At 38.8% G+C, this 14,194-nt stretch overlaps 2 protein-coding genes across 2 annotated transcripts; one reads left to right on the forward strand and one right to left on the reverse strand.

Annotated features, from left to right (window-relative positions):
• The first annotated feature begins 4,850 nt into the window (after positions 1-4,850).
• Positions 4,851-8,628, forward strand: LOC138192379 (potassium channel subfamily K member 5-like). The gene is made up of 5 exons (XM_069139745.1): positions 4,851-5,093; positions 5,789-5,900; positions 6,431-6,597; positions 6,702-6,870; positions 6,954-8,628. The coding sequence occupies exons 1-5, from the start codon at positions 4,908-4,910 to the stop codon at positions 7,706-7,708; spliced, it is 1,389 nt and encodes a 462-aa protein (XP_068995846.1). The 5' UTR covers positions 4,851-4,907; the 3' UTR covers positions 7,709-8,628.
• A 616-nt stretch (positions 8,629-9,244) lies between these two features.
• LOC138194347 (serum paraoxonase/arylesterase 2-like) lies at positions 9,245-13,667 on the reverse strand. Its single transcript, XM_069143019.1, has 9 exons — positions 13,515-13,667; positions 13,277-13,347; positions 13,134-13,189; positions 12,396-12,558; positions 11,435-11,561; positions 11,131-11,334; positions 10,975-11,056; positions 10,185-10,313; positions 9,245-9,990 (listed from the first exon to the last, which is right to left on the reverse strand). The coding sequence occupies exons 1-9, from the start codon at positions 13,589-13,591 to the stop codon at positions 9,829-9,831; spliced, it is 1,071 nt and encodes a 356-aa protein (XP_068999120.1). The 5' UTR covers positions 13,592-13,667; the 3' UTR covers positions 9,245-9,828.
• Between the last annotated feature and the right edge of the window lie 527 nt (positions 13,668-14,194).

Below are 14,194 nucleotides of genomic sequence, written 5' to 3' on the forward strand. Positions count from 1 at the left end.
AAGACAGAACAGAGGGGAGGAGAAGAGGAACAGCACTCACAGACCCACAGTCCCCAGAGACAGTGACAGCCTGGAACCACAGACTCTGAGACGACCCACTCCTCACACAGCAGACACACCCAAAGCACTGACGCACATATTCCATTTCCCCTGTCACTCTACCTCATTTGTTCAAAAGCGCAGGAAAACACGCACATGCGATGGTGCAGTGCATTACTCCAGCTGAGTGCATGCTGCGGGTTATGTTTGTTTGGAACATCTTTATCCCTCTATGGCACCATCACTCAGTGATTACATAATGCCCCGTACCACTTCCCCCCCCCCAATTCATCTCTCGCTGACTTTCACCGCATCTGGGTATGCTGCACACACCGCATCGCCTTCCCTCTGTATCTTATTTAAAACAACGAGTGCAGCTTTAAAAATGCTTTAAATATGAAATCTGAGTGCATGTGATGGACGTATGGCTGCAAGAGTTTTTTTATTTGTGCTCAGGATCTGAGATCTCAAGAGCACTAACAGAATAGATGGTAACAGGGCATCAATATTCATAGCGCACCATTATGTTATGAAAAATTTATGAAGCAGGAATGTTCCATGTTTCCGCCCTTTTCTGCCCGCAGACATGTTGCCCCTCCTCACTATCTAAAGTCAGGTTTGAATTATCTCGTACCTTCAAGACCTTAAATTACACAGTGTGATGATTCTTCAATTAAAGTGTCAGAACATTATGTTTTATAATCCATCCTGTTCTACAGCTTAATACAGACAATGGCATTTGACAACTTCCCCTCAAAATAATTTGTTTGCTTCCACAAACAACGCAAAACACTGGAAAGTGACTGGAAAGGAAATTCATCAATGAATATATAAACGCTTGGATTTCATCTGAGATTCAAAACGCCCTTTAAAAAGACACTGCACCGAGCCCTGAGGATAACAGTACATTAAACAAATTGTGGCAGACATTGGGGGCCAACTAAGTGCACGCTACATTGTGTTTGATCATCCGATGCCACTGTAAATAACCAGGTTGCGTTAGTTTACACTGCCATCTGGTGGAGACAGCAAATGTAGCATGCATGCATACTTACTAAAAGTATGCTGCTGATTTCAGTTAACAGCCAGTGTGATGGGACTGCTGTAAAAACTGGCCAAATATTCATATCGTACTCTACAGCATATCATATACCTTTACTGTCTGATCTACACTGGCACCATTCCAATAAACTGTGTAATCTAGGTTTAAATATGTGTATTTTGAGTTTTGGAGTTCAAAAAAAAAAAAAAAAAAACTGTGGTGAAAGGTGAAGTTCGTTAAATATTTCATCTTCAAGTTGTTGTGAGACAGAGGGAATCCCCGCCAACTCTACTCTACGTAACCACAGAGGTGTAATGCATGCTGGGAACGCATGTTCATGCGAGATAAAGATGTGTTTGTGTCTCAGGGCCACAGTCACCCCACCCCTCCCAAAACTAAATCAGCTGCTGGGCAAAACAAAAACAGTGGATCATAACTTCACTATAAAATGCAATATATATTGTTATTTCCCCAGATATTAAGAATTAGTCAAGGTTGAGAAATATTGGTCACAATTCCTACCAAATACAGAGACAATGATTGTGGGAAAGTATTCTAACTAGACAGCATGCAGAAGATACTGGAGGGGTCTAAATAGTCTGCAGTCAGATCCCAGGAGAAAGACGCATCAAATAGAAATAATCAATAATTAATATTTAATGCTCTGATGAGTTATGGCCTTATAGAAATGTTTCATTGATATTAATGAAATGCTTCTCTGCAGCTGAGCAGGGCTGTTTAATTACACCAGCCCTCTGCATTGCCTTTGAAATATATTGTAGTACCTTAAAGAAGTCCCAAATATATATTTGATGACGTAAAATAACTGCTACTCATAATGGTATGCAAAACAACAGAGCAAAAACAATCCCTTTCAGCAACAGATCAACGACATCATTACTAAAACAAGAGCTCACATGCCTTTCAATTTAACTTAAATAATATTTGATACTCACATCAGGTTCACGTGAAAGGTCATTGCACAATGCACGGGCCAGTCCAAGATGGTGTGACCATGTAAGAGAGGGGGAGAGTGCATTAGTTCAGAAAATTACTTTTGTATTTGACATGGCATGGTCAAAAGGGGGACAGCACACAAGCTGAGATGTGTAACTTAATGGAAACATATTTTGTGTAATGAATACTGCACTGTAAGTTAGATCATAAAAAGGAGGCATGAGAGTGCCTGACGAACAGACATATTCCTGTTAAGTTAAAGCATACAGTGCTGGCATCTTTTTGAACACAAAAACACCATTGGGGATTCATTAATGTTGCCAGAATATCCAAATCAGTTGTTCCACTCAAAATAATTAAATGACCACGTTTTCTTCCGTTATCAGAATAATAAACACACCCATACATCTTATACATTTCCTAGAGGACTGCTGATCACCTGTAAATGTGTCGTTTCTGATAATTAGGTTAAGTATCTTTGGATTCTGAAGTATTTAGAGCCCCCAGTCTGGGCTATACTACTAGAAACAACCTAACAACATACATTCCCGGTCATTTCGACCATGTACTCGAAAGACTGCAGAAGTTTATAAGTCCCGCTTCTTATTGTCTATGTCTGCAAACACCACAAATATCTCTGACCCCGCCATATTTGATATAATCCCTCGAAATACGTTGCAGTGAACTCTGCACGAACTGCCGCTGCCGCTGCCATGAAGAAACGGGACGTGAAGACAAAAACAACCTCGCTAGAAAAGGTGCGCGATATAAACACAAATGTTGGCGGTGTGTCTGAGAAAGCGAGTCATACCTGAGCAGGCAGGTGTCAATCGGTGCCATAATTCCGGTGTTTACCTTTAGGATAAGTTGGAAACTATCGATGAGGTTTCCACAGAGAGGCGGTGACGCAGTACAATGACGAAGCACTAAGTAGTGATGGGTGGAGATCAGAGGTGGGAGCTGTGCTCCAAAGCTTCAGATCACTTGCTCTTTTTAAAAGGTAATTATATACCGGTTGCCTCTAATCCAAAGATACAACATTACTCATACTTACCATGGTATTTTATTTAAAAATCTATTTAAAAAAAAAAAAAAAACATATATATATATATATATACTGTACTGTATATACAGTGCATTTTATATTTAATATTTTTTTTACTGTTATTTTATTGCTTTTTATTATTTTATTATTATTTTATTGCTTTCCTGTATACTGCTGTAGCGGAAAAAAATTCCCCTTTGGGATTAATAAAGTAATTACCTACCTACCTATTTTGGTTCACAATTACAGGTGAGTCTGTTCCTGCAGCAGTGAGATACTCAGATGAAGATGCATGAGTTTTAGCATCAGGGTCCGGGCAAAAGAAGCTTTTGTTCATCTAGCTAATGCCATCTGGCAATTTTTTTGCACAAGTCAAAAGCAGTCTGATATCAGTAAAGTCAGTGTATAGAGCCTTGTATGAGCACGCTTTCAGCTGGTGGCTCCACGCAGAGGCGCTGTTAGCACACGTGTGTGTGTGTGAGTGGGGGATATTTAGGAAATACATTTACATTCACCAAGGGACAAAATAGTATTTGTAACAAGTTCATGAATATGAGCGGAGGCTTTAAGTATACATTTATGAATTTGTCCTATCCAATGCATAAGATAGGCTACTAGTATTTGTTTCTCTTAAAATACAGTGGTGCCCTCTCCAATACTGCCCTGCTCAAGTAAACGAGTGCATCAAGTGTAAAAGGTACACAACCAAATCTTAGCTATATGGCTCCACTTGATGACCTTGAATATCTCCTCGAAAAAGCAGTGTGAACTCCCAAAAGGTGCAGCAGAACACAGTCTGGCAGCTGATGCAGCTGGAGCATCTGTCTCAGTATTACCTAAAACCCAGAGGTCTGTGTTGGCTCTGTCCCAATAGGTTAGTCAAACACAGGTTAGCCTTAAAGGTGTACACCAGTGATTTAGTATTGCATCTTTGTAAAGTTGGAGAACTCACAGGAAACAGAATACAAAGAAAAGAAGGGTCAAACTTAAGCATACATTTGTACATAAAGCTTACATGTGTGGGGATTTAGTGAAGTGCCCTTTTAACTCCTTGAACAGTGATATTAATTTATTTTCATGATTGATAGATGAATGGATGGATGGATGGATGGATACTTCAGGAACAATGAACTTCCATTCAGTTTTAAATGCTGTTATATTCTCATTGCGGACACCACCTCTCTCCATTATCACACAGAGCAGCCATGATCCACCCAGTGTGATTAACTTAAGAACTTAACCCTGCAGCCTCCTGGGTGTCCGCACATGAAGATAAGAGCAACTGTCACCACCAAGAGACACCAGTTCATACACTGTGTGCATGTATACACACTATGCATGCATGCATACTGAGGATACGTTGCCCCCTGTTGAAACTAAGCATTATTGCACTCTTCAGGTATTCTGCAGGGAGGGACAGACAGATATATAGATAGATATAGCTAATTTTGAATAGAAAACTTTATTATAATATATATATATATATAAGTTTTGGAAAACTGGTTTTGTTTTATTGTCAATAATGTTGTGATCAGTTTAATATGAATGGTAAAGATCTTAAATGGTCTTAAATTGGCCTAGCTTGAAGATATACGTTTAAAATAAAATAAAATAAAATAAATAATAATAATAATAATAATAATAATAATAATAATAATAATAGGTTTGGGAGCGCCTGATGAACTGAACAATGCTGCTGGGTTTGTATCACTTCCTATGAGACCAGCAGCCAGCAGGAAGAAAGCAGAGGAGGTAGGATAACGTACAGCCCCCTGGAGGAAAATGAGCAACTCGGCGTCCTAAGACTGAAGTTATGACTTTAATATGGCTGATAAGGGTCCGATTTTAACTTCATGTATTATTTTCTACCTGTCGATCGGGGCCGCAATATTCCAACTTCTGGAGGAGCCCAACTGGATATCAGCCAAAGACAAATATATCCTACAGACGGAAAACATTTTGCGGAACTATGCCTGCTTAACAAAAGAAGGACTGGATGAGATATTGGCGGTAGGAATCCATCTCTTTTGAATCGTAGCCTACGTCAGAAAAAAACAACTAAGTTGTTTAACTTTAATGGGGTATATCTTAATGTGGGTTTGCAGAGATTGATCAAACTGCGAACGAGTTTCGATCAAATCTGCCACACTTTAGGAACAAGTAATGGAGTCAGACCTTCTACAGGTGTTGCCCGACATGAAACTGTATTTCTATTGAATTTTAGCCGACACAAAGGTAGACTAAAGTTTAAAAGAGAAGTTCGTTGTGCTTACATGTCGGGACACCTCAAACCGGTTTTTCTTGGTTGGGAACAAAAAACAGGCTACACACACCTGATTGAAGAGGAACAACACTAAAAGGTTATTTTCAGGCTATTTATTACAAAAAAAAAAAAAAAATTGATATTCATAGGCTATTTAACAGCACAAGAAAGTAGAACCATTTAAAACAACAGATGGAGGCGTGCTGAACGGAAGGAGACATGCACCTTCAAGCACAAACGTCACCACAAATATTTGAATGTTTCCACAGGGTGTGTCTCGAAGAATATATGACTGCATTTGTCATTTCTCTGTTTATTATGGCTCATTAAAAAAGCCACAATATGAATGTTCGATTATTTTGTCATTCATATTGGAAGATTAAGAAATAGCAGGAGTTAGAATGGGTTTCATTCCGATTGATTTACTATGTTTACCCACCAGATTGTGTCAGAGGCTGCAGGCCAAGGTGTGACCATCACAGGGGACAATCATCGCAACACTTGGGACTGGGCAAATTCTGGCATCTTTGCTGCCACTATTGTCACCACTATAGGTATGTATAAAAGGTTGAGTAATTGATACTTATCCTGGCAAAGAGTTTTATGTAATTGATGAAGGCTACATGACTTACATTGTTATTTATTTAAAAAAAAATGTAAGTCACAGTTATGCATTGGCCTATTTGTTTGTTTCAAAATCAAAAGGAGCCTACTTAGACAAAGTGACATACAGAAAAAGTTATATATTTTTACATGAGTTGAAAAACAACTGCTGTCAGCTCATGAAATCGTCTTGAAGGAATGGATTTGTTACTGAACTCTTTGTGTGTTACTAAACTGCATTGGGGAGGTTTTACTGCAAAATGTGTAACTAAGCAAGTTAAAAAAAAAAAATTCAAAGCATGTCGAGAGACTATGATACATAGTAACCACAAGTTTTCAGCCTGGCAACTTTGTATTATTACTATATTTTCCACCTGCTTTAGTCTATTAGGTGATTTATTACCCTAACTTTGAACCTTCATAAAATGTTGATCATACAACTCAGGGTTGTGACTTAATATTTTCTCTTTGTGAACTACAGGTTATGGTAATGTTGCTCCCAAGACAAAAGGTGGTCGTGTGTTCTGCATCCTGTATGGTCTGTGTGGTATCCCCCTGTGTCTGGTCTGGATTAGTGAGCTGGGTTCATTCTTTGGTGACCGGGCTAAACGCCTGTCCCAGGTTCTAATACGCAAAGGTGTTTCAGTGGTAAGAATCTGACTGATGGATGGAGTTAGTATTTATCTACATTCAGTATGAATGTTACAATGTCAAATGAGGATGTTTGTGTTTCTCCTGTCATTTTTTGTCAGAAAAAGGTCCAGTTCACGTGTACAGCTGTATTCCTTTTATGGGGGCTGATGGTGCACCTGGTTATCCCTCCCTTTGTTTTCATGTCAGTGGAAGGATGGAGTTATTTAGAAGGCCTCTACTTCTCTTTCATCACACTCACAACAGTTGGCTTCGGAGATTATGTGGCAGGTAGGTTTTTATTTTTGCCATAATTTGTGGGTCTAAATTTTTTTTATGTCAAAATCACGCCAGTGCATCATCTCTCATTTCAGGTGTAAATCCAAATAAACAATACCCCCACCTGTACAGAGTGTTTGTAGAGCTATGGATCTACATGGGTCTCGCCTGGCTATCTCTGTTCTTCAGCTGGAATGTCCACATGGTGGTGGAAGCACACAAAGTGCTAAAGAAAAGAAGACACAAGCACCGACACGTCTATGATGAGGAACCTGAGCCTGTAGAGGACAAGCAACACCCGGATGTAAAACCGAGTGCTATTGACATCTTCAAATTCCTGTCTGAGAAGGACGAAGACTACAGCACCGTCATCAAAGAGATTGGAATGACAGCACAGCCAGTGGACAACATAAACCGCTCAAAGAGCTGCAGTGACATCTTGGCCACTAATATCCAGACCCTAGATCACTCGCCGCGGCACAGACGTATGATCAGTATCAGTGAAGTGTTCGTGAATTCAAAGGTTGAGATGCACAAAGGTGGACAAGAAGAGTGTCCGCCACAGGAAAACACGAGAGACCCTAAACCTGCAGCAAGTGTTGGGACGGATGATAAAGAAAATAAGGACAGTTGGGCATTTGAACCTGCAGCAGGTGTTGGGACAGATGATGAAGAGAATAAGGACAGTTCTGCATTTGTTTTAGAAAATAATGGTATCATCTTCACTGTACCTCCCAAAGATGCTGCAGAAAAGGAAAGTGTACAGCATCCCGATGGTGGAGAGACTAGGTTTACAATATCCAAGGTGGGTGAGGAAGATTTGTTATTGAGTAAATATGAGAAAGGATAAAAGATCCCTCATCAATTTTGAGGAACCAGTGAGGCTGTGTCGTGGAAGAGACCTTTGTGTAATAATATCATGAATCCTGTTATGTTTAAGTGAACAAACTGTATTTTGTGGAAACAACAACATATATAGAAATTAATTCTGCAATGTAAAATGGTTTCCTGCCTTACAATGACTGTTTAATGTTTTGGTTTTTGTGTACGGTGTACAGACTGTATGTACAGACATTGTCAAAATGTAAATGTTTAATTCAGTGAAAGGCTCATTTACAGTACATACCTGTGGAGTAAGGTTTGGGTGCACAGGTGTGTCCTCCTCAACAAAAAAATGTCTCCTTGGCTTTTGTGCTGACGGTGATTAATGATGAACAGCTATACAGAGTCATCTGCAAAGAAACAGCAACATTTTCATTATTTTCACCGTAAAGTAAAGTTTCTGTGAGCATTTGCTATTGCAATTCTAGGTTTTATTTAAAGTTTGAATCCATATGGTTTTAGTCCTCGTTGATTCGGAGACACACCTGTGGTTATGGCAGTCACAGGGAAGTGTGGTTTACCACTACACATCCCAGAAAATGACGATTGTCCTGTTTTGTAAACACATTTTTGGTCGGTGCCTTGGCAACAAGACAAATACAAAGCATGTCTTGGACCGCCTCACAATGTGTTTGTCCAGTTGAAGTCTTTTAACTGGTGTATTGCCGTGATGTTACTTGGCAAGGCTCTGGAGGAAAGGCTCATTTCCCTGAAGAGAAAGTTGTACATGACAAAGCCTTTAAAAATAAAACAACCAAAATGTGAAAGTGGACGACAAGTTTTTTTTTAGCTTGAGTACTGAAACACGTCCCTTGGAAGCATGACCACACTTCATCTTTTATTTACTGTGGAAAACAACAGCTGTGAACATTAGGAATTAATTGTACTAATTCTTTACTGTGGCTCAATCTTTGGTTTCTAATTTTTATCTAAAAATAAATTCTGAAGTTACAGAAGTGAACCCAATGAAAACTGCAAAGGTACAACAGCATCAGACTGTTTTCTTCACAGCAGCCATGTTTAGAAGTCAAAGGTTACTCGAGCACTTTCAGTGCATTGACAGCTGTACCAAGGAGAGTGCTAAAGTGTGTTTGCAAGAAGCACCATTGTACTATTTCTACCCGATGATTACCTTTTTAAAAAACGGATAAGGTCATCCAAATTGGCACCATAATTATTAAAATGAAACACTTTAATAGATATGAGCAATCTCCTTATTTTTTTTTACATTTAATTCAGGATGTTACACTGTGTACAAAATCATAAAGAGGCTGGATATATTTAAGTTTCTTGTTGGACATTGCTAGTCTAACAAATTACCCAAAAAAGTTCTTATGTGTGCCCTCACCTGTCTGAGGGAACACTGCACAACCTTTTAGTAGAATCACAGGATAAATTCAATTCATAGCATGACTGTCTTTATTGTTTTATTGACAGTCACACATGAAAAAAACATTTTGACAGGCAATGGTAAAACATATAAAAAGATTCTGTTACATACATGGCAGATGTAAATATTTTTTATTTCCAGCTGACCAGTGAAAAATATTAATTTCATGACACACAGCAAAGCAATTAAATGTATTTTTTACATGTTTGATTCAAAATATTATTTTCCAAGTGCCTCCCAAGTATTTCACAGTGGTTCAAATATCTGGGTAGTTCAATAAATTCAGTGTCTGAGAACATTTCACTTTAAGTGTTTCCATTAAGTTGACTGCTTGGTGTAGCCATTTGCTGGAGTTTGCTGGTAGTAATACAAATTCAATTTTGTGTTTCTTTCAGGGGCCCAGGAAAAAACTGACTTATAAATATGCCTTTGTCTCCATGGCTCGGGTTAACGCCCTCTTATCCCAGCTTCTCCTGGGGGATCCTCAGGTATGCTTGTGCCAGCCGAGAGATTCTGTTATCAGGTTCTGTCTAGTACAACAGGGTAAACGTATGCAGTACCTACACATATCACCATTCAAATCATCATTGCCCCATCAATTTAAGATAAATATTGATTTCCTTTCCTTTAATTGAACCTCGACAAATTTTGATGTATTTTTCTTCCTGTGCTTATTGAGAATTTTAAGAGTCACTTGATTACTTCAAATCACAGACCAAGGCTTTATCAAACACAGTGCCAATGAGCAACTTTCCCTCATAGGTAGTTGCTACAGAAGAGCCAATGATCACGTGGCCATCATCCGCATACACCTGAGTCACCACTGGCTGATCAGAGTGAATGTTCTGGATGCGGATGACCTGCAGACACATTAAAAAAAAAAAAAAAAAAAAAAAATCACGATAAAGAACCAAAACAATAAAGCTATGTTGTTGCAAATAAAAAGCTGCGAGAAAACACAGATGTAAAAAACACAGAGCATGCTCAGACTTTTTGGTTTTGTAATGTTGTCAGGCTTCTTACAATTTGCCATCATAAAAGGAAATGGACAAACCTCAGATCCTGGAGGGTCATTGCGGTCAAACATGAAAACCTTCCATCCATTAGGGTGACAGCCGAGCCAAAGGTCACCAGTTTCAGGGTCGACTTCAACGTTGTCACAGAGTGAACCCACAGCCACGGTCTGGTGAGGTTTCATAGACAAGGTTAGAATTATACACCTAACATAGTGTCTTTATTACCTTAAATGACAATTCGAGCATCACCTGATTTTGTCCTTATCTCCAGAATATGGGAAATGCATCAGTTTACACTGGTTTTGCAGTGCTTTAACCACATCATATTAAGCATATTTACTATTTCTGTTTGTTTTTCCAATGATAAAGATTTTGAAATGAAATCTATGTCTACACTTCAAGTCACCTCCAGTAGAGGTTTGAAAAATAATCTGCAGCCACTACTCCTTAGATAACATCAGCGGTGACAAGTCTTGGTATTATCTTAGTCTAAGATCTAGGTTTCAAGGCCCACATTAACAAAGCAATGAAACCCTCATTTACCAAATTAGAAACCTAGCCTATTTATAAATTCTACATTTATTCTGAAATCTACTGTAGATCTCCTAGAGCTTAACAACACTGAATTTGAGAGGATTGCCTTGAGATAATAATATTTTGTTACTCTTTCACAAAAGTTGAATGTCTAAAACGTCCCATAAATTTGTAATTAAGTTATGTTCTTGTTTAATATGAAGAATTTTTAAATTTAAGTTTAATTATTAAAACAATACTCATTCATCAATGCAATAGTGCACTTTCATGCTGCTGCAATTCTAAGTTATTTACCTTCACAGAGGCCAATACGTTGTCCTTTTTCCGTTCCAACACATGCACGTTGTGGTCAAGTATATCCACCACATACATATGCCTTGAAATGAGAAAGAATATTCAGATATTTGAAACATAAATGATCTTGTGCAGCGCCCCGCAGATCATCTGTACCTTTTGTCTGGGGAGATGTTGATTCCATTTGCCATGTAGTAACCTTCAGAGGCTACTTTTACTTCCTTTGGACTGTAGTAGACAACATTACCCCAAGGCTGAGCCAGAAAAGGCTCCACCAAAGATTTAAGGAAGTCAGTGGCAAAGTAGTGATCATTGGTGGCATAGAAGCAATCCACTCCCACGGCATGAATATCATTCACACTGGAAAGAAAGATAAGAGTTGAAAAAAATTATTTCAGCTACGTTATGAAATGGTATAGTTTTATAAATACTGTTTATACTGACTTCATAGTCATCATACCTGTGGAGAAGTTCATGCTTTATGGTTTTCAGATGCACCAGGGATAACTCATCCTCAACAAATCTGAACAGCTCCACCTGGGATTTGTATTGAGGATGGTTGACAACAAACAGGTATGCCGTGTTATCTGGAAACAATTGTAAAAAAAGATTATGGGAAACCAAAGCAAAAGGGATTCGAGCGTGAAAGGGGCATGCATTACTAATAAAAGACAATTGTGACTTATCAAAGTTACATTAAGAATATACAGCTCAATACTTGTTATATGTGCAAACAGCTAGATTTTTGCAATAGTTCGAGTGTTTAAGGATAGAAGGTATTGTATGCTGTACAGACTGTCTGCAGTCTTTACAGCCATGGCCGATGTAAAGAATACGTGACATGACTCAAAGCACTTAACGGTTTTCCTCCTGTTCACCCATTCACAAAACAATAGCGGCTGAGCTCCCATGCAAGGTGCCCGCCTGCCATCAGGAGCAACTTGGGGTTCAGTGTCTTGCCCAAGGACACTTCAGTGTGTGGGCAGGAAGAATTGGGAATCAAACCACCACCCTTATGATCAGTGGGCTTCAGCTGCGTGTCAGAATTATGATTGACAGTTTATGATCCTACATGTGCTTAAGGGGACAGATACCTAAGGGTGTAACTACTGCACCCACACCATAACCAATGGGATAATCAGAGCATCAGGTTTGTCCACATATTCTACTGTACATGCACACACAAGCTCTATTCACCTTTAACCAAGTATAAATTGTCCTCATTAGTAAGGTGTTTATACAGTCAGGTGAACTAAGAAAGGTTTTCGTGACAGTTTACAAACGATACTTTATATTTTGTTCCAATGGCTCAAGATGTAAAACCAGTTAAGAGCAATGAGAGTAGGGTTTTTGCCCCTCGGGTGCTGCCGTGTAGAGACTTGTGTGTAGCATGTGTGAAATCACATATATGTTGCCTTTACCACTTGGATCGGTGTATAAACTGATGCCATGAGGGTTGAATGACTCTAGGTCAAAGTTCCACGGCATACGCAGCTCCACCGGTTTCATCCGAGGATCTTGTAGATCAAGAATAAAAATCTTTCCAGTCACATCTTTGGCTGACAGTCCAGGATACTGAAGACCCTATGGATATTTAAAAATATATGAAATTATAAAGACTTTAAAAATAATGCACAATTATTTGCCTTTGATAAGGGACAGTGTATTGTAAATGCAATAATTCAGGTTTACGTATAGATATATACGTAACCCTCGTAGTTTTTGTTCTCACCTGCAGTCAAATAATATGGATTGCATATCAAGCTGCCAAGTACACTTTCTGAGGAAAGCAGACAAAGCAGCTGACATTGAAGGGAAGTTTGTGTATTGTGATATCAAGCTTCTTTTTTTTTTTTTCTTTTTTTTAAATATAACTCTGGAAACCATTGTAGAGATTATTTTTGTTTTTAAAGCACTAATTTGTAGCAATGCTGAGCATGTCAATAAAAAAAAAAAAAAATTGAATGTAAAAAAAAAGGCTTTTAACTGCAAAAAAACCCACCAATAATAAAAAGGTGAAAGACCCTGGGTTAAACATTAAACTATTTAAATAGCCTACATCAACACACGCAGAGTGACATTCAAGTTGCAAGTGTTTTTTTTCCCTTGTAGATTTGTATAACCTCAGATCTGGTTGCTCTACAACTCAAAACACTTACAGCGCTGATAAAGGCGAGTCCGTCTCTCAGGATTGTTATATCCTCTGACCCATAATCTGAAAGCACGAGAGTGGCACTGTTAATTTATCTGCTGAGAAAGGCGCATTGAAGTTTAAGCAACATTTTGTCGTGGCGTTTCTTACCGAGGTTTTTCAGCGTAACGCAGTTGGGGAGGTGATGCTGGGTCAGCTCTCTGGTAGCCAGCGTCCTTTTCCTGCAACACAAAAGTTACATTAGTGCAGTTGTTGACCACCAAAACTTCTGCCAGATAAAAAAAAAAAAAAAAAAAAAAAAAAAAAAAAAAAAAAAAAAAAGACTGGGACCACACGCCCAAGCAAAGCCGCGTCGCTTCGACATATGTGCAGTTTCTTTCTATTCTACCTTAAATTGATGATCCTCTCTCCGAACAGCGCCGCCAACGCAGCTACAGCAAGTGAGATGAGGCCTAATTTTCCCATTCTGAACTCACGACGGGGAAAGTTTTGCGAACTGCTTAAAACTACAACTCTGCTGCAGCAGCAGAAGAGTGCCACAGTCGGCGCTGCAAATGCTGCATTCAAAACTATCGGAAATTCGCAAACTATCATGTTCTAACAGGTTTGTTGTTTCCAGTTCCATTGAATACCGCTGCTGTCTTGCAATTTGTGCATTGCCTCTCCATCTTAATTAATTACAATTCCTTTCAACTTCCAAATTAGTATTATATCGGAGTTTGTTATTCCCTCTTTGTGTTACACATGCAGGGTGTGCGTCCTTATAGTTCGATTAGTAAGATAAAACAATTTTTTTTTTGTCCTTATCAACAATGGACCTAAGAGTACATGAACGCTCAAGAGGTTATTAGTAATTTCCGACATTTGCCAAGCACCTGGATTCAGCATAACTAATAGTATTAATCTATTAATAAAAAATTAATGGTTTGAGCCACTGCAGACATCTAAAACCAGATCTATAATTCAGATTAAGTCCGCTCTAGATAGTGAGTTGACAGTGTTTATATCAGTGCTTGTTTTGCTGCTGCGGGATAGTGCAGCATGAGCAGTACTGTGCTTGCCAAACAT

This window comes from Embiotoca jacksoni, unplaced genomic scaffold (genome assembly GCF_022577435.1).
Source record: "Embiotoca jacksoni isolate LCO1_2020_lvr unplaced genomic scaffold, fEmbJac1.0.p SCAF_11, whole genome shotgun sequence".
NCBI lineage: Eukaryota > Metazoa > Chordata > Actinopteri > Embiotocidae > Embiotoca > Embiotoca jacksoni.